Source organism: Lissotriton helveticus, chromosome 3_1 (genome assembly GCF_964261635.1).
Source record: "Lissotriton helveticus chromosome 3_1, aLisHel1.1, whole genome shotgun sequence".
Classification (NCBI taxonomy): Eukaryota; Metazoa; Chordata; class Amphibia; order Caudata; family Salamandridae; genus Lissotriton; species Lissotriton helveticus.
In genome coordinates, this window is record NC_136061.1 from 313,724,622 (window position 1) to 313,745,595 (window position 20,974).

Sequence of the window (20,974 nt, forward strand, 5' to 3'; positions counted from 1 at the left end):
ACTTTGAGGAAAACTGGGATTCAGCCTCCACTAATCTGGTGGTGTGGGATGCCATGAAGGTAGTGGTGCGCGGCATAGCAATAGGTCAACTGGTAGGAGCCCGACAGGAAATCCACCAGAAACTCTGCGATATAGAGGATAGATTGAAAACACTCGAACGGGAGGCAAGCCTCGACCCTGACAAGAGGAAAGCGCTGCAGGAAGAGAATATATACCATGTTGATACACTAGAAACGTTGCGAGTCATAGATCATAAAGAATACCTCCGTCGACAACACACGGAGGCAGACAGGTCGGGGCGCTATTGGCCCGCCTGGTACGAGAACACCCAGATCTCCCGGTGCTAACCCAAATACGGACACGAGCAGGCGACTTGGTTAGTACACAATCAGAAATGAACAGGGCGTTCTATGACCATCTGACCGCGCTGTATGCCCAACCTGAACGGGAGGACCCAGACCGTGTGTCCGACTTCCTTGACGACCTTCCTTTCCTGACATTGACAGCAGATGCCCAGAAAGACCTTGAGGGACCCGTCACACAACATGAAATATGGGCTGCCATCAAATCTCTTAATCGCAACAAAACACCTGGTATGGATGGGCTCCCAGTGGAGTTCTACGCGACCTACTCTGATACCCTAGCGCCGATTCTGGAAAAAGTATACCAGGTGGCGCTAGAGGAAGGCCACCTGCCCGACTCCACTATGCAGGCATTGGTAGTCTCACTACCGAAGCCGGGTAGGGACTACCTGGATATTTCAAATTACAGGCCCCTGTCAATGCTTTCCACAGAGTATAAAATACTCAGCAAAGCAATAGCTTTGAGACTGCAGACGTACCTCCCTGCCTTGGTCCAGAGAGATCAATGTGGGTTCCCTCCGGGAAGGAGCACCTCCATGAATACACGACTGTTGCATGCGATCATGGCGACCACACCACAGGATCTTCCCAGGGCGGGCTGTATAGCATTGGAACTCAGACAGGCATTTGACTCACTGTCTTGGTCATTCATCTTTGGAACCTTGGAGAAGTTTGGGCTCCCGGCCTCCCTCCTGGCATGGATCAGACTGCTTTACACTGCTCCCTCGGCAAGGGCAGGCGCAGGGCGGCATGTCTCCGATAAATACGCAGTACACCGTGGCACCAGACAAGGCTGCCCCCTGTCCCCACTCTTATTTGTTCTTGCCCTAGAACCCCTGGCCATAGCCATTGCGGGCCCGAGAGGAGCAGAGAGGGATACCGAGCGGAGGTACACATAATCTGCTGTCAATCTACACAGACGATATTTTAGTATACCTAAAAGAGCTAGAGGTGGACGATACTGCTATATATGGGATTTTTGACCGCTTCGCTGGAGTCTCGGGCCTAGCTATAAACCCAGACAAATCGAATGGATTCTACTTTAGGGATACACCAAGTCCAGCTTCCATTCCTTTTGTAGCTCACCTTATCCCGGTAGCTCAGACCACATTTAAGTACCTGGGGATTCAGGTATACCGGATGCAGGAAGACCAGATAGATGGGAATATCAAACGGGCCATCACACGTCTTCGTAATTCTGTGTGATTCTGGACGGCGCTACCTTTATCTGTAATGGGCAGGATCGCAATTTCTAAGATGGTAATGCTCCCCCGTATACTGTACTTTTTTGTTAATCTCCCCGTAATCCTGCCGCAGTCAATTTTTGACACACTCAATACACTCTTAACTAGCTTAATATGGGAGGTTGGTAGAAGAAGGATTGGTCTCCGCAAGTTACAGCTAGGGACTAGGGCAGGGGGGCTGGGGGCCCCGGATTTCAGGGGCTATTATTATGCTAGCCAGCTTCAGTGGCTGTCCTACTGGACGGCGGGGCGGAACGTCCACGAAATAGATTATACGCCAGAGAGGCTGAGCCGGGGAGAACTGCACGCCCTACTACTCCCGAAGAGCAGAACCCCCACAGAATGCCATCCGCTACTAAGCACGGCTCTGACGTGCTGGCGGAAAGCCCTAGCATACACATCATCGGCTGTGGCGTACGCGGCTAATATCCCTTTGCTGGGACTCCCAACACCGCAAGGTAGGCTCACGGATAGAGTGTTGCGGCCCTGGCAGGCAGCTGGGGTAACGGGAGTGGGTGCCTTTTTCGGAGATGACAACCTACTTGACCATGACACCTTCTTGCAGACCACGGGCGCTCCCCCCCGACTGTACTTGCTGCATGCTACTGTTACACATTACATCAAAAACAGATGGGCACCGCAACGACTTCAACCCCCACAACACAAACTAGTTCACTTATTGTACTACATGGGCGCAGGGGGACATCTAGTATGTTGGTTGTACTCGGGTATCAGAACGCATGCTGCGACCTCGCTCACAACACTTATGCACACTTGGGTTTAGGACTCGGACAGAATACTGACAGAGAAGGAATGGCAACTGATCCTGGAACACCCCCGTCGGGTTTCACGAAATGTTAAGTTTCGCTTTATACAAGTGATGGTTCTGCACAGGGCATACCTAACCCCCAAACGGCTACATAAATGTTTCCGGACTCCCCCCCACAGCTGCCCACGCTGTGGAGAGGACGAGGCTGGATTCCTCCATATGGTCTGGTCTTGCACGCGACTTTGAGAGTATTGGTCGGATGTGTGCTGGACGTTGCGGACAGTTACAAACTTGCCAGTGCCGGAAGAGGCACTGCCCTGTCTACTGGGGTTACGCAGACGATCTAAGTCTCTGAAGGCCCAATTGAAATTACTTGACCTTGCGCTCCTGTTGGCAATCAGGGCGATAACGAGGAGGTGGAAATCTCCCAGACCACCGGGTACACACTTATGGCAGGCGGAGGTGATAAAATGGGTAAGGGCAGAGGGATCAGCTCTCAGGAGGGAAGAAGCATGGGGCCACAGGAAATTCCCCATATCCCAAGACTGGGAGGTTATGCTACTGGCACTGGAGGACATAGACATACCTCTGGCGGCCGGGAGTGGTTCGCAGGGATGAGAGAGACAGAGCAAGGGCCACTTTGAAAGGGTCTGGGAGCTCCCGGGTACCCGTACCACACACTATGATACAACACATACTATGTTACATATGAGACAGTGGAGATTGAGCTCTGTCGTGAGAGACTCCGTACCCACCAGGAGACGGGGGGGGAGGGACTGGAACACGGGTGGGGGTGGGGGGAGGGAGGCGGGAGTGTGTTATTTGTTTAATCCCACAGAACTGTTGGTCAAGGAAGCAGGCATGCAGCCGAGCTGTAACTCGAGATAAGACGTTATAACATGCTGACAACGTATAATTTGAATCACCTCTAATGTCTGTCTCAGTGGTTGCCCTGTAAAGGTGGGAAGTTATATACAGGGGAGAAAAACGGAAAAAAGGCTGTAGAAATGTTGAGAACGTATCCAATGTTATGTCTCCTGTTATGCAGCTGTGAATAAAGAGTTTTTAAAAAAAAGCATGGGACACAGCAAAGAAGAGAGTTTAGAGGAGGTGACACAACAATAGGAAAGAGATATACAATACAAGCACTAGTCACAAATGCAGAGTGGGCCAAGTCCTGTTCTCAGATAAGGGAGACCTTGAGTGACGCACAATTTAAATGGCTCCATTTTTAAATACTTCACCACACTTATTCCGACACAGTAAACAATTAATAAAATATACCCAGAGAAGACATCCTCCACTCCGCATAAACAATATGGAATGCATTAGGCTTTGTGATACCCACCTGTTGCCATTGGATGTGCATGAAATACAAATATATATTCAGCTATTTTATTTTAGCCTTTCCCCCGTCATGATGCTGAAGTTACACAACAGTGTAAAAAGTGTTTGTGTGCTGTGCCTATGATACACTATGACAATGCAAAGTTCATGGTTGTATGTTTCAGTCCTATTATGGAAAACCAAAAACCGAAATACAAAGTTTTTTAAAAATTGGCTTTTAATTGTCTACTGATTTGATTGTACAACGTTTGCAATAAATAAATGACTATTTAAAGCAGAAAGGCAAAAACGGCATTGGTGGCTGCATCTCTGTGCACATACCTTGCTCATGGCGGTGAGGGCAGGATCACATGCGGCGTCCAGGTCTTGCACTAAGAGCTGGATGCTGTTTGAGATCACTCTGCAAAACAAAGAAAAGACAGTTCAGTACGCTGACACAGATTACACCGATGGTCTGTATTCTTATTTCCTACACTAGGGCACAAGGGTATGACTTCACAGGACTCAAAGCACCCCCAGAGATACTCAACAAATGCCCCCAAGATCCAGACAATGCCTATCTTAAGAAATGTTGCTACAGGACTTCCTTCTAACAGGGACATGATGTCTTCAATCAATGCCAGATGGTACGAGAAAGGCAGGACGAGGAAACGTGTTTCCGATAATAACTCCGTCCAGACTGTATCTCTTGTGCGCTGGACATACGGGGGCAATTCATAAAGAAAAGTAGTAACTGCACACATAGTAGTGCTCCAACAAACTTGAGCAGAATTTTTTTTTTAATTCACAAATATTCCCTGTAGAAATTATTGAAAGCTGCCCCAATGAAGGTTTTCAGGTGACTACGGGGAATGTCATCTGACAACTTCTCCTGGTTCCTATTTTCTCCAATAGGTAAATCTAGACAGATTAGATTTAAGCAAAAGAAAAATTAAGTCCTCCAAGCAAATCCATTTTTTATTCTTTTCTCCACAGGGAAAACATTTTCCTCTGTAGATAAACCCCTTTCCCTATATCTCCTCCAGGTTTGTTGGTGACGTGTTCCCCTCCCAGTGGCGTAGCAAGGTCAGGTGGTAACAGGTGCGGAATTTTTCACCCCCAGCTTGACAAAAAGGCAAAAAATGTTAAAACACATTTTTGCCATTTTGTCACCCCGCTCATTGATGACATCCAGGGCAGCCCGCACCCACTGCACCCCCCTTCCTACGCCACTGCCTCTCCCCACCTGGAAGAGAGTAACTCAAGCTCTTTGCTGCAGTAAATCTCTGACCATTACTAGGAGTGGAGAGGGTCAGATCGCAGTTTGTGAATGCTCACCAATGTGTGCGTTTTGTGGGTGTTCGCAAATGTACACAGCTATCTATGCCTTGCTCTGCCCAGGCCCCATTCCTGGCATGGAAGTTGCTACACTGTATTTGTTCACAGTTGTGGCAGGTGAACACACAAGGACGCTGCGGCACATGCAGCAGAGACACTGGAATTATGCTATCCAGTGCCTGCTGCTTTTTGCATAATTATGAATTTGCCACTTCATCTGCAGCATAAACTGCAGATTTTAACAACAAAAAAAGAACATTCTAGCTCAAAGGATTACAAATTACTAGAAACATGGAGACATGTGTCCCGGTGCAATGGAAGACCCTTCACAAAAGTTGAATGGTCATCTTTTAGCTGCACATTGCTGTATTTAGGTGTTACAATTGTACTAATACGGTGAAATCCTTTCCCAGACAGGGTTAAAGTTTGTAAAAAATTACAAAATAAAGAAGTAATGCTATCACAAAATGTGCTGCATTATGCCACATAATTTGCCTTTTTTTCTTCATAATTTAGTCAACTCTGCCACAGATGTGGTTCTCCTCCGTCGCATGATTCTAGTGGCCCTGCACATGCAGACAGAATCCTATCGCAACATTCACAGTTTTGGTGACACACTTTTATTAAAATATTTCCAGTCTGAAGTGCCTAAAGTTTCTTGAACTTCTAGATGCCATGGATAAAGAAAAAGGCAGGAGATGATATTAAGAACAAAATATTTTCGATAGAAAAAAGATCTCTGCTGGAAAGATTGCTCTGACTTCTTTATGTCAGGCAGGCCGACAATCTGGCCTAAGCAGAAAGTGTGCGCGAGCTCTCAGTCAGGCGGAAGCGTTCACGGCCAACGCGCCTGCCAGGCTGCCGTCGCTGGCACCTGTGACGTGCCATGTCACTCTCTCTGCGCCAAGCCCCGTCAGTACAGATAGACTGAATATTTTTACACTCTGCAGTTGGAGGAGTGTTGGCTGGCGGTGATATGCCAGAAATGCTTGCGGTTTAGCACACATATTACACTCAGTCGGCTTCAGAGGAGGCGAGATGTCCCGGGCCGGCGGCCTTGGATGTCGACTTCCGCCGAGAGCGCATTCTGTACGACTCGGGCCTGCAGAAAGCCCCACCCTGCCGAGCCCGACCACAGGCTCTTCAAACGTCCCGATAACACGCCCGCCAACTGAAGAGTCACTCGCGCCACGACTGCTCACAGGAAGAGCTGACACTGGACGTTTTGTGCTTGAACGCACAATTCCTTTGGCTGTTTACGAGCCATGCAGGGCCCGGTTTCCCTATCAAATGTACAAAATAATCCTAGTCTCGTAACAGCCCTCAACGCGTGTTTATATACATTTCACTTCCATTGGGCGTGTGTGTTTGATTCTTTTCTTCTGTCGGCGCAGGTTCTCCTTCTAAACGGATCTGTGGAGACCTGTACTGTTTCCGGGTAAAATTATTTTCAGGTAATTTCTTTCTGCCTATGCAGCTCTTGAATTTTGTTTTCCTCTTTCGACGTGGGCTTCGCCCCTTAAGTCCAGGACCCTATAGGATAAAACCTAGATGGGGGGTAGAGATGGACACTTGCAAACTAGCTTTACCTTTGAGCACTGAAATGTACCCCGATGAGTCACAAACCATGTAAAGCACGTCTGTCCAACTGAAAAACCTGAAGAAATCCTTCTCTGGAAATTGAGATGACGCGTTGTAGGGGTGAGAGTCCTGAATTTAAGGCAGGCCGTGAGCCTATCCGGTGTTTTTTCCCCTCCGTGACTCCCCTGCGACCTGAGCCCCGGGACCCAACTACGAACTCATTCTAGTACGATTTATCCAGTAGGCTACAGCACTTTTTTTTACGGGGGAGGGAGGGGGTGAACCTACAATGTAGCTCTTTCTTCTACTAAAGAAAGTCTGATTGGTGGCAGTTCACTGTTCCCCAGAAGCCAGCTGTGATAAACGCCTCAGTTTAGAGACATTGTATGAGAATGCTTTCCCTCCTGATGTCAATACACTCTCCAGAGCCCATAGGATCCTGCTACCTTCCAAGCAAGAACAAACTAGGAAATGCTGGTCTTCTGGATACCTGCTCTGAGTACCTAGACAATGGCCTTTTCACAGCTCAGCAAAAAGAGACCCAGTGCTGCAGACCATGGCCAGCCTCACCATTACAGCTCCACCACCAAACATCAGCAGAGTTGGGCTCCTGACAAAAAGACAGTCTATCCAAAGAAAAGACAGAGTGAAGGACAGTGAGTACCCTTCCTCATGTGGAGGTGAGCAACCGGAGGAAACCAGACTTTGCAATCACACCATCATTCCTGCAAGTATTCGTTAATCACTGGTGATAAACTAGCCTTAAAGGAACACCCCGGGTGAACCACTATCTTGGTCCTGGAAGCCGGTTTTAGAGCCTATAACCAGTTGCAGCCAGGGACGCTGCCACAAACGAAGGGTGGTGGGTGGGGTGGGTGGAGGGATTGTAGTGTAGCTCCTATTTTCCCAATAGGCTCTGCGCATTGGAATAGTGCCTACAGCAGTAAAGGCCTAGGCCAGACGTTAACTAGGTCTACTACTGTCGAAACTAGACTTAATTTTTGGGTTTGCCAGCTAAGCTCAGAGTTCGCTAGAAACTTTCTCGAATGTTCAAGGAAGGATGAACTCCCCTGATTAGACAAGAAGGGATTTAGTTTCTGACAACCATAGAACATGACAACTTTGCTCTCCCCTAATCAAGAGTCAATCTCGAGAGTCGTGTGAGCACAAGGCAATTATTTTACTCAGTCAGTACGTGCATTCTTAGTCTCATCAGAATGTAGAGAAAAGGAAGAGACGGGCGTGTTCAATAAAAGATGTTATTTATTGATCAGTCTCTTTTCTCGTACAAGAGAAATGGATCGATATTATTGCAATACTTATAGTTAAGTAAAGTGCATACATTAGAAGCAATAGTATAAAATAATACTGTAAAAACATTGATATGGTTTCTGAACCATATGATGTTTAAAATGATTAAAATATATTTATATACACATATACATTTGACTAAACGTACTCAACTGGTGTTTCTAAATACGCCTACCCCGTGTACCTGACCTAAGTCTAATGCGTGGGCGGGAATAGAAAGTTACAGTTTAGTTTAAGTTTGTTTTTGCCAAGTGAATAACTAAAGAATTCTCTAGGAGGGGTTATTCAGTTCTGTACCTGGAATTTAGGATGAATGAGGAATGGTATCTCTTTCTCTGCTCTCGATATTCCAGGCTGCCTGCGAGGGCTGCCCAGAAGCGCCGGTGCTGGGTCTCTCGGCTTGAGATAGCAGCGCGTCTCTCAGCGCGTCAGGAAGGCGGGGCTGCTGCCTGCGGGGTCTGCTTCTGCTCTCGGCTTCGGCAAGTATGGCTGCTCCGTCTTGTCACCACGCGTGTGTTTGCATAGGGCAAGGTCGGCAATATTTATACCTTAAAGGTGCCGAGATTGACGTAAGGATGGACATAGGTACGTCAATAAAGATGTCATACGACTTGCTCGTTAGCACATTCTTTACTAAAGTTCTCTGTGAAATCAAAACAATGGCCGCACGGATTATCCAGGTTGTCATAGGTTTGATTTGTTATGAGAACGTCGTATGCCTTATCAGGGGCTGGAGGAATGTCGCTTGTCTAATTAGATCTCAAGCGTTATGACCTAATCAGATAACACGTTCCTGTGCCGTAGTGTGACTGCGTCAGATAACGGTATCTGCATCATGGGGGATTTCTTGCCTCATGGGCTGACTGTTAGTTAACTAGCTAGTAAGTTTAACCAGAATAGGGTCAGGAATAGGGGGATCGAATCAGAACCTATAGAAATACACGACACCCACTCCACGCTAACTATGGTCATATCTACTAATCTATGCATAGTATAACATAGTACAACATACTATAGAGTATAGTGTATACCTTACCACCCCAAAATACATAAATGCATTTCGAAATTTTCAAATATACTGAAAAATTGCAGACATATATATTGTATGCACTTAAGCTATGAATTAGATGCAAAAGTGAACACGCATTGTTATGCATTATTGATTGTTGGTATATGAGAAATACACATGAAATGGCTCTTAATATGGCTATACAGAAAAAAAGTCGAAACCATTTCATCACATAAAATCTATTGCGAACATACCAGCGGGCAGCTAAAGTCTATTTAAAGTCTATAAAGTATCTAAAAAAATAGAAATCTTAGTTCTCTAGGAATAGTTTCTTACTTTAAGCAGAAGATCAGTGTCCCGGGAAAAAATATATAGAAAAATATTTTAGGGGCTTGCTGAAAAAAGTTGCTGTCCGTGAACTGGATTGTAATTGTTCATGTGACTTTATTTTTAAAGTTGAAGGCCGAATTCAGGGAACGCCGTGTGCGAGTTTACTCAAAAGTCTCTATTTCTGTTCCGGAGAGAACATCATATCATTCAGGCTTTCGAAAAAACTGTCAACAGCTTCATGGGAAAGTTCCTCTAAGTCGGAAATAGGGGTAACCATGCATTCATGCGCATGATTGTCTCCATTGACATTCTGATTTGCATTGCTGACAGAAGGTCGTACCTGTTCGATGCTGCTTTCATCTTGAACTTCTCTACTCTTCAATCGCAGTGGTGAAGATTCCAGGAATGCCGTCATCAGAATTGGCAGCCTTTGAGGGCAGCACAGTGCGTGAACCTTGGTAGGAACCAACAGTGTATCTGCATCCACCGGCGCATCCGATTGTAGCGTCAGACAGGTGTCTAACACGCATTCTTCTCCGCATAGCAGACACCTTAGTACAGGTAAAACACACCTTTGCCACATTGGTCGAAATGATAGAAACCAAGTCATGTTTAGGTCTCTAAGCCGGGATAGTCCCAGGATTTTTGATATCCGGTCCCGGTATCCAATGGCTAGGATCGTATCTTCCATTGTCGCGAGAGTTTGATCTGTGACATGGGTTGCCATAACGAAAAATAAGGACTAGGAATAGGATTCCTGCAATTAGTCCTAGGATCAGGGGAAGTCCGCCAAAAATCGAATGGACGAAGTCTGGAAAAATACCCAGTATGGCTTTGAATGGTGTTAATGCCATCGAAAATACTGTCTTAAATACCTTTGAGACCCCTGTGGTATCAGAAATATTTAAGATTTCGCTCAGGATTTCCGCGAAATGTACGGGGGAATTAGTTGATAATAATGTATGTATCTCTGCAGTCGTCCTTGCGACTTGTAGATCATACGTTTCTTTAGATGACGTGAGCCTTGTAGGCGTCTGAAGAAGCACTGTTTTCATTCTGCTTAAAGTGTCTATTCGAATAGAAGTAATTTTCAAACTGGGCCATGCCCTTGCCTCCCTGTCTGGAAAGGAGCTGGGAAACAAAGAACGTCCACAGCACTTGACCTTCGCCGTCGTAGTGACGAGATAAGGAGTCCCGGGCATAAGACTACAGCATCTGCGGTCTACAATAAGAATGTAACTCCCATTATAGAGTCTTTGAAAGAATGGTTCTATTTCAGTTGCAGGTGCGCCTTGCTGGTGACATGAAAGGTTGTATGAATTCCCTTCACAGGCTCCGTGCAAACTAATACCGTTACACAGAAGCGTGCCGCTTAGTGACATAGCACAATTGTTGCCACTAAGAAACACTTTCTGTCCTTTGTTACTGACACATGCATGTGAATAGGGCAGGTTCCATGTTGTTTTAAGGTACCCCTTTCCCAATTTCTCGTACATGCCAGCCTGTATATATTTTTGGCAGTATTGAAACCTGAAGGTTGAGATTGGAATATTTATGATTCCGTGGATTATCCATTCACTGACAGGTCGTTCTGACATTGTCAACGGTAATCTTTCTAGTTTTTCAATGCTCAAGATTGTATAATCAGCACCCTTCTGAGCCATACCGATTTGTCTATCAGTAAGGTTAAAGATTTGGAATAGTGACGTTGTGTTGATTAAACGCCAAGGCACATAGCCTGAACGCAGATTTTGTAACGTCCAGCCAAGCTGTACAATAGAACGCAATTGTGACTGACCATGTTGTAATAACAGTAAGTCTTGCGATAATATATCGATTGCTGAAGACACAATGCTGTCCAATGAAAAAATTCTGGAGGACAGAGTCATTAACCCATTGTCCACTACAGAAAGTGATTTTTCCAAATTAATACGGTCAATTTCCCGTATTCTTTCTGCTGTTTCAATTTGAGTAACCTTCCAGGCCTCATTGTATGCTGCATATACAGAGGCTGCTATGAAACGCTTTTGACGCTGTTTGCGTGGTCCCATTATGAAATCACGCAAGTCAGCACCATCAGTAAGTAAAGTTAGGTGTTGCTTAATTTCAGGCAGTGTGGAAGTTTGTAGCCATTGAAGGCATAATTTGCCCACACTGTAGGTTGTTATTATCCCTGGGTGATGTCTTTGGGGATATCTAGGGTCTGGCCTGGTCATTTTGAAACCCTGTGTTTTATTCAGGAATCTATCTTGACAGTTATTTGTATCTGTGGGCCAGATCAACCATTGTTTCCAATCAGGATGTGTTCTGTTTTGGTTAAGTATATGGTTTATGTCTATTTCTTCATCTGTTTCAGAGTTATTGCTAAACATTGTTGGCTTTGGAATAGACAGGTTATTTAAATCTTTGATTTTGGCTAAGCCAAGACAGGTGGTTTGTTGAACGGTGTCATTTAAAAATATCATTTGTTCTGGGATCATGCAGGCTCTAAACAAAGCTTCTATACCCTGTACTTGCCATTCTTTTGTGCCCCAAACACTTTTCAAATCAACATGTTTGTCCCAATAATCAAATCCAAAAGTATTCATTTTTTCAAAGAAAGAATCTGAATATATCAATTTTGTGTTGGTTATCATGGTTTTCATCCCTGTCTTGTTTGACAATTTGTAATAAAATGTTTCAGCATTAGTTATGTTAAAACCTGAAAAATATGAATATTTGCCATACACGGTTCTAGAGCTCCCTTTTGGAGGTGTAGCACAATGTTCCCATTGATTAAAATTTAAAACATTTCTAGGTTGTGCAGATTTATGCAAGAAATGGTTACCATAATGGTTATAGCAGTACATGCTGTCATAATTTGTAGAACCCTGCAAATAATCATGTTTTGTAAATTTAGCAGACATTACTAAGTCAGACATCATATTGTTTATACTTTCAAAGTCCCAATCATCAGCAAATGAGTTTGGTTTTGCAAAGTCACTCAAGGAGATCTTGATTTGGTGTGGATATTTCAGGATCTCGACCGGACCATAAATTTCATAGTCAGTGTTGTCCCAGGCTACCCCACCAGATATTGGAATTGCTGTGAAGTTGGCTGAAGAAAGTTCTGAAGAAAGTTCTCTTTTCTCGACGTGTGAAGATGTGTGTGGTTTGAGGACCAAGTTGATGTTCTGACTTGCTGTGTCCATTTTAGCATATTTTCCCTCAATGAAGCGTCCCAAGGTAAATACCATGATGAGCCAAAGTATGAGGATAAATGCACCAAAACCCACCCAAAATTCAATCCATGGAGAAACTAGATATGTTTCTTTCAGTTGTTTCAAAAATTCCTTAGCTTTGTCTTTAAAGGATTTTGATGATGGCTGTGTCTTTTGTTCGCTGAAGCCGTCAGAGGAATCATCGAAGTTGATGAAGTAACCGGATGCAGTTCTGTCAATTGTTCCAATTGGTTCAGGATTTTTGTTTCTCGCATTTTCACTTGGTACTTCTGTATAGATTGGTGTGTCTCTGCTAAATGTCTTTATTTGGGTTTTCAGAGGTCTAAGTTCTATTGCATTGTTGCATAGTCCTTGTTGTTCTTCCGTAGGCGTTTCGAATGTGATGAGCCTCTTTGATAGGACCTCTGTACTGGTAGCAAACCTTGGTGTTCTGCTACTTATTGGGAGTCCACTTGGCCTACTGTTTGTTATCGGCCACATGTTGTGGTTTTACCAGGTCGATGGATACAACTCGGTTCTCCTTTTTTCCAGCAAGTGGCGGTAGTACAACTGATCTTGTCCCGTTGACAGACAATACAGGAACTGCTTTTCTGTAAGAAGGCCCAAATTCCTTCTTTACCGCGATCTTCTCCCTGACTAGATCCCCGACTTTTGGAATCCAGACAGGTCTTGCTGGGACAGGTGGTGATTCTTCAGTGGTCGTTGGCTGTTCTTTCAACTGTATGTTGCTCAGGTCTTTTCTTGTTTTGTTTAAGTCCTGCAAAATAGCCAAACGGTCTTTGACATCAAAGCTTTTTTCTGTTACCACTGAAGTCTGACTATCAAGGTCAGAGATCAACATCCTAGTTCCGAATAATAATTCGTACGGACTGAATCCCTTCAGAGAATTTCTTGGCAAGTTATTAAGACTACGTTGGACACTTATTAGATGTTTGACCCACCCAGCTCCCGAACCTAATACCTTTGCCGTTATAGATTGCTTTATGTCACGGTTTTTTCTTTCAACAATTCCGTTCCCCTCAGGGTGAAATGGACAAGAGTACCGCAATTGCACGCCCATGCTGACCATGGCCTCCTTATAAGCCCGAGAGCTAAAAGCAGGACCATTGTCCGAATGCAGAATGCCAATTGCGTATGTGCCGATAAAGACTCGCAAATCTTTTATAACAGTTCTGGCGTCAGCCGTTCGCTGGGGCCACATCCATATGAATCTCGTGCATGAGTCCACTGCGACCAAGATATATTTATAGTTACCATCCCTTTGTAAGGGACCGCAGTGGTCTAGATAAACACAGGCTAATGGTTTATCCGAGATTAGAAGGGGCGTCTGTGCTGGACGTCTCACAGTTGATACTTTCATTTTTTGACATATTTCACATGCTAGAACATAGTTCCTTGTTTGTCTTCTCATTTGTGGCCACCAGTATCTCTGTTTTAATAATGATACAGTGGCTGAGACGCCAGCATGGGTAGAAGCAAGCCCTTCGTGTGCCGCTATTATCAGTCCTAACCTATGTTCCATGTTTGGAATTGCCCTATCCCCCACTCCAGGGATTCGAGCAAAAGGAACATTGTTTGTATCAGTTATGTATGAGTATTTTACTGGAAAGCCTTTAGGGAGTGGTTCTATCGAATCCTTTTCTGAAGCGCTGACAGCTTGTAATATTTCGCTGTCTATTTTTGTTTTTGACCGGGTGACGGCAGCTACGGAAGCCGTTTGCACAGCTGCCTTCGCGGCCTCATCAGCCAATGAATTCCCTGCAACGTGAACGCCATCACGTTGATGACTCAGTGTATGTATCACGTGAGTCTTTGGTAGTTCTTTTTGTAAAAGAGCTACTTGTTCCCAGAGCATTTTATGCTTGATTGTGCCACCTTTCGCATCCTTGAAACCATTCTGAAGCCAGATCTGCAAGTATTCATTATAAGATTGAACGCAATAATACGAATCGCACACTATGAGCGTGGGGAATTCTCGATCGGTATTTTCAAGCGCCATCTTGAATGCTAGTAATTCAGCTCGCTGAGCTGTACAATCTCCTAGAGATTGTGTTTTAGTGAGGGTTGGTTTAAATTTCCCTTCGTGCCAACGACCTTTAACAATCGCGCACGCAGCACTGTAAGCTTGTTTACCCCCTACTGCGGGTTGTGCTGATCCGTCTGTATATATTATACAGCCGTAGTCATCTAGAGGCAGAATTTCGGTTGGCGGAGGACATTCAAATTCATATTGGAGAAATTCTTGTGTTTTTAAATAAGGATCAAATTCGTACATCACGTCTGTTGCAGCAAGAGAGTTAGCCCATTGTATCCATCTTGGATGGAGTGCTTTAGCATTTGGAATGCTTGCCTTTGTTACCGCCTTCAAGGCTGGTATTGGTGTCACGATTATTATTCGTTTACCTTGTGCCAGGGCTCGTTCTTTTGCTATAGCTGTCTGTGTTGCTGTAAGAATTTTTTCCGTTGGGCTAAATTTCATTTCAGCCTTAGTGTACAAGTGTGATTTGAATGCAATTGGTACCTTATCTCCCTCATTAGAGGTTAGGTATGTGAATCCGCATCTCCCTGGGATGACTCGGATCACAAGGTTGCGTGTATTATCACGGGTTTCTAATTTTGTTTTAATTAGCATGTCTGTTTGTAAGGATCTCAAAATTTCTGTGTGTGCTTGAGTCCAACTGGATCTTTTAAAGTCTGGTTTAATTAGATCGTAAAGGGGTTTGACCCTTTCTGCGTAATTTGCAATGTAAGTTCTTCCGAAATTTAGGAAGCCTAGAATTGACTGTAGGTTTTTTAGTGTTTTAGGAGCTTGGATTACGGCACATTTCTCTAGGAAATTGTCTGCCAGGCTTTTGCCTTCACTTGATAACTCATATCCTAAGAATAGGACCGTCAGATGGGCAATTCTGGACTTTTTGAAGTTGAATTTGTAACCCTCTGCAGCGAAACCAAGTATTATGGTGTTCACTCTTTTCAAGTGAGTCTCCAAGTCATCATCTGTTAAGTAAATGTCATCGACATAAGATAATGCTTCATCATCATATAGTTGTAGTAATTCTGTTACTCTCGCTGAGAATACCCCCGGGCTGTTCTTGTACCCCTGGGCTAACCGACAGAATTGTTTTTGAGTGCCATTTACTGAGAATGCAGTTAAATATCTGCTCTCTGGTGCTATGTTTTGACAAAAGAATCCGTTGGAGATGTCCAAGGTTGTTTTGTATTTTTTGCGCACTATGTTATTCATTAGTGCAGCACTGTGTGAGTTTTGCACTGCAAAAGTTTTGCAACATGTGTTAAGGTGTCGGTAATCCAAAACTAGGCGATATGAATTGTCTGGTTTGGAGACCGGAAACAAAGGATTGTTCATTTGTGAGGTGCAAGTTTCAATCACCCCTTGGTATTCTAGCTGATCTAGTATTTCATTTACTTGTTTTTTAGCTTCTTGCTTAATTGGGTACTGCCTTTGTGCAGTAGGTTGTGATTTTAACTGGACTTTGTGAGGAGGAGAATCCTCATCCCATCCTACATGATTTTTATATAAAGCAGGTGCTAAGGCCACTGCCCACTTTCTAGCAAGTGTATATTTTTTATGAATCGGTATTTGATTTGAGAAGGCAGGCATAATTACTTCTTCGCCATGAGGGCACTCCCTGACAAACTCTGGTGGCCAGTCTTTTTCAGCTAGAAGGATGTCATAGCCCTTGGATAGGTTATCCCAAAATAGTCCCCTTATTTTCCTAGTCTTATCTCCCTCTATACGTAATGTTATCTCGTATATTTTGTGGGGCTTGCTAACTCTGGTATCTGCAGTTTCCACTTGAAGGTATTCATTCGTGTCCACTGTCTCCAGATGATTCATAAGGACTTTGCGAGCTATGCTCACCTCTGCTGCGCTGTCTAGCATTGTCTGAGCCCATTCTCCGTTTTTCAGTTGTGTCCTCAGTATTCTCGGCATTGTTAACTACCTTGATACTGGCTACCTTCTTTTTTGGAAATTGTGATTTCTTTTTCAGTTGAGCAGGTTCCTTGTCTTTGGACTTGGCGTGCTCTTCTGATCGTCCTCTTCTTTCCGATTTCTGCGAGGAATTCTGAAAAGATTGAGAGGGACGTGTATCAATGTCTTGATATCTATCAGGTTTTTTAATATTATCCCTATTTCTAAGGTTATATCTATTCCCAGAGGGTTCACTCTGAGGTGACCTTTGTCTCGGGTTCGGAGATTTCTCTCTTCGCCTAGGAGACCTTCCTCTGGACTGGAATTTCTTTTCTTTAGGATTGGATTGTTTATTTCCATCCCAGTTCTTTTTTGGTGAATTATTATTAAAAAATATTTTTTCTGGACTTGTAGTCAGTTGCGGTTTTACTGGTATTCCACCGAGACTATCTCTGCCTAGTTCTTCATAGGATTTTTCTATGATTCTGGCAATTTCAGCTGGTTGGTCTGCTATATCTGTCTCTTTTAACCTCTGGCGGATCGCCACGTTTGCTGCTTCACCTTTTATGTTGGCTAATAATATAGCCGAGACCTGCTTGAAGTCTTTTAGTAATTTCATACCAAGGGTTAAAGCAGGTTCTGGACCGTATTCATCTTGAATTTGTTTTAGCACATCTGGTATTACCGAAATGGATGGAACACCGTGCGTTTTTGTGTAGATGGAAGCAAAGACTGTACCCCAAGTGTCACAGTCCTCAATGTGTGGTGCGATTCCCATTGGGAGACATATAGTCAGAATCCTGTGTTTTTCTAATGGGGTGGTGTCAGGAAACACCGCCTCTATTTGGGTAATTTTCTGTGCCAACCAGAATGGTATTTGTTCCCGTTTAGCTGGAACTTTACCTAGGCAGGATTGGATGTTCTGTGGTGTGATTTTATTTGTGTTCCCCTGGTGAGGGGTCAGCTGTGGAATTTTAATCGCTGGCTGAATTGTTGAAGTCCGCATTACATACTGAACTAATTGTCTATGAATTTTTAGTAATTGTTTTAGCTGTATTAATAGCTCTGCTGCAGGCATTCTTTCGATGTCTGGATGTGGTGTGTATCCGGCTAGGACCGGCCACGTTGCTCCTGGTCTTCCTAAAGGACCGAGCCTTGTAATGTGATTGTTATGTATTAGGGCGCCATCAAATAAGAGCAAATGCTCTTGGAATTTGAGTGGTACTTCCACCTCCTCGAAAGGAGTGTACGTTTCAGGAGGTTCCTCTACTTTGTAATAGTGGAAGTACTTTGTTACAGCATTTGCTGCTGGAAAATGTATCCATGTATAGTATACCTCTGTCTGCCGATATTCGTGTGCCTCAATTACGAATATGACTGTGCCACCTCTAGGTGTCAGTCCATTTTCTATAAGTTTTAAGGTTATAGATCTCCTTTTAATGACCGGAATAAGTATTATATCCGCGTCTGCTGCTTGCATGGTAGCATCAGCATCTGCTATTTCAGTAGCTAATCTAATTGCCTCTCTTTCTCCATCACTGTCTCCCATTTTACTGACAGGATGGTATTATTTTTGTTTGCAGATCAGGTTTCTTTATGGAAACAGAGATTAGATGCACAATATTTTGGAACTGTTTTATCCTTCAACGTTGACTAGACCAAGAACCATACATAGGAGTTCCCTCCTGCGAGGTTTTGGAGGATATAATAACCTTTCACCCACTCCAGACGTCTTTGGAGTATTTGGGAAAAGGGGTCTGAGTGAGAAAGCACGACTGAGTTACTCTAAATGTCTTACGTTAGTTTTATCGCCCTTTCCAAACGCGTTGGGCGCCATGTAGTGTAGCTCCTATTTTCCCAATAGGCTCTGCGCATTGGAATAGTGCCTACAGCAGTAAAGGCCTAGGCCAGACGTTAACTAGGTCTACTACTGTCGAAACTAGACTTAATTTTTGGGTTTGCCAGCTAAGCTCAGAGTTCGCTAGAAACTTTCTCGAATGTTCAAGGAAGGATGAACTCCCCTGATTAGACAAGAAGGGATTTAGTTTCTGACAACCATAGAACATGACAACTTTGCTCTCCCCTAATCAAGAGTCAATCTCGAGAGTCGTGTGAGCACAAGGCAATTATTTTACTCAGTCAGTACGTGCATTCTTAGTCTCATCAGAATGTAGAGAAAAGGAAGAGACGGGCGTGTTCAATAAAAGATGTTATTTATTGATCAGTCTCTTTTCTCGTACAAGAGAAATGGATCGATATTATTGCAATACTTATAGTTAAGTAAAGTGCATACATTAGAAGCAATAGTATAAAATAATACTGTAAAAACATTGATATGGTTTCTGAACCATATGATGTTTAAAATGATTAAAATATATTTATATACACATATACATTTGACTAAACGTACTCAACTGGTGTTTCTAAATACGCCTACCCCGTGTACCTGACCTAAGTCTAATGCGTGGGCGGGAATAGAAAGTTACAGTTTAGTTTAAGTTTGTTTTTGCCAAGTGAATAACTAAAGAATTCTCTAGGAGGGGTTATTCAGTTCTGTACCTGGAATTTAGGATGAATGAGGAATGGTATCTCTTTCTCTGCTCTCGATATTCCAGGCTGCCTGCGAGGGCTGCCCAGAAGCGCCGGTGCTGGGTCTCTCGGCTTGAGATAGCAGCGCGTCTCTCAGCGCGTCAGGAAGGCGGGGCTGCTGCCTGCGGGGTCTGCTTCTGCTCTCGGCTTCGGCAAGTATGGCTGCTCCGTCTTGTCACCACGCGTGTGTTTGCATAGGGCAAGGTCGGCAATATTTATACCTTAAAGGTGCCGAGATTGACGTAAGGATGGACATAGGTACGTCAATAAAGATGTCATACGACTTGCTCGTTAGCACATTCTTTACTAAAGTTCTCTGTGAAATCAAAACAATGGCCGCACGGATTATCCAGGTTGTCATAGGTTTGATTTGTTATGAGAACGTCGTATGCCTTATCAGGGGCTGGAGGAATGTCGCTTGTCTAATTAGATCTCAAGCGTTATGACCTAATCAGATAACACGTTCCTGTGCCGTAGTGTGACTGCGTCAGATAACGGTATCTGCATCATGGGGGATTTCTTGCCTCATGGGCTGACTGTTAGTTAACTAGCTAGTAAGTTTAACCAGAATAGGGTCAGGAATAGGGGGATCGAATCAGAACCTATAGAAATACACGACAGGATACGCGAGAAGGGAGCGCAGGGGGAGGCTGTTAGTAATATATTAAAAAAAAAGAATTACCTGAAGCAGCCGGCTGTCTCCTGTCCTCTTGCTGGTCCCAGCAGCCCCTGGGCCATCCAATCCCCATGCTGCAGAGCAGGACTTCTCCACATGTAGCAGGACGCATTGACATGCCCGGTCTTGTACAGCTACAACTTTTGATGCTGTACCATTGATTGCATTAAACGTTGCTCTGAGGTTTGATTTATCATAACGAGCAGATTTACTCTCAATATTTCACAAGATTACTTGTACTTGTGCTCCTTGAATACTGGATACACCAAATTATATCATTATTCTCATTGCTCCGTCTATACAGCATTGTACACCTTTGATAGTGTTCCGAAGCGTTGTTTGTTGATCAAAACGGGAAGTTTGGACTACCGTCATCGTTGTTGTATCTCCCGAACAACTAAGGGACTTTGGGCCCGATGTAGGTAGCCCTTTACCGATCGGAATCGGCCGAAAATACCGAACGGATTTAAGAGGCCGATTAAGAGGCCTCAGGCACTATAAATGACAAAGCGATGGGGCAATAGGGAGCAGTAATAAAGCAAGAATTTTCTACACTTGTATGCCTCATTGCCACTGGGCAGCTGGGCAATGGTCTCGTTAAGGTGCATGTTTTCATCGCGACCAGGCGATGGTCTGTGGAAGGCTGGCACTGGGGGGTTGCCCCATCGCTTTGTCAATTATAGTGCCTGAGGCCTCTTAAATCGCGCCGCCTTGACCGCGCATGCGCGAGCGAGTAGTACCTGCTCTCTCGCTCGCGCGCATGCGCAGTACTAGCACCCTAATGCGCATGCGCGGTAATAGAACCCTAATGCGCATGCGCGGTAACAGCGCACTACAACGCGCATGCGCAGCCTGTCACCACCACCATGACTAGCGCTTGCGAGCGCATTGACTCAGTATCTCGAGTCTTTTTACCCTTTCCTCGCTAACACAGGTGCCAGCAATTTAACAATCTGCTTACAATATAGAAAGCTCACTCCCATGGCCATTCACTACCGGTGCAGCGAAGGAGGCAGTACAGGTCCACGGCAGGCTCTGACCAAGAACTCAGTGAGTACCATGAAGGTTCTACATTTCTGGTAAGCGTTTTTCTCCCCTACAGGTCTCTCTCTCTCTCAGAAACTGTGGCAAAACCTGTGTTTTTAATCCACAGGGTCAACCCATGCCACTTCTCAAACCATGAAGTAGCCCCTTTGACTAACTAGCGTAAGATTGAACCCTTATGTTTTTCTTTTGTACCACTGTGCACTACTATGTACAATTCGTGTTTTAGCCACCCCACTA

At 44.4% G+C, this 20,974-nt stretch overlaps 1 protein-coding gene across 2 annotated transcripts in view; it reads right to left on the reverse strand.

The window, feature by feature from the left end:
* The window catches only part of VPS53 (VPS53 subunit of GARP complex), a 1,098,026-nt gene that overhangs the window by 173,509 nt on the left and 903,543 nt on the right, over positions 1 to 20,974 (reverse strand). For both annotated transcript variants that reach the window (XM_078679873.1, XM_078679872.1), the window contains one exon: positions 4,044 to 4,122. In XM_078679873.1, coding sequence (XP_078535999.1) covers positions 4,044 to 4,122 — 79 coding nt within the window. The remainder of the gene's footprint in view (positions 1 to 4,043; positions 4,123 to 20,974) is intronic.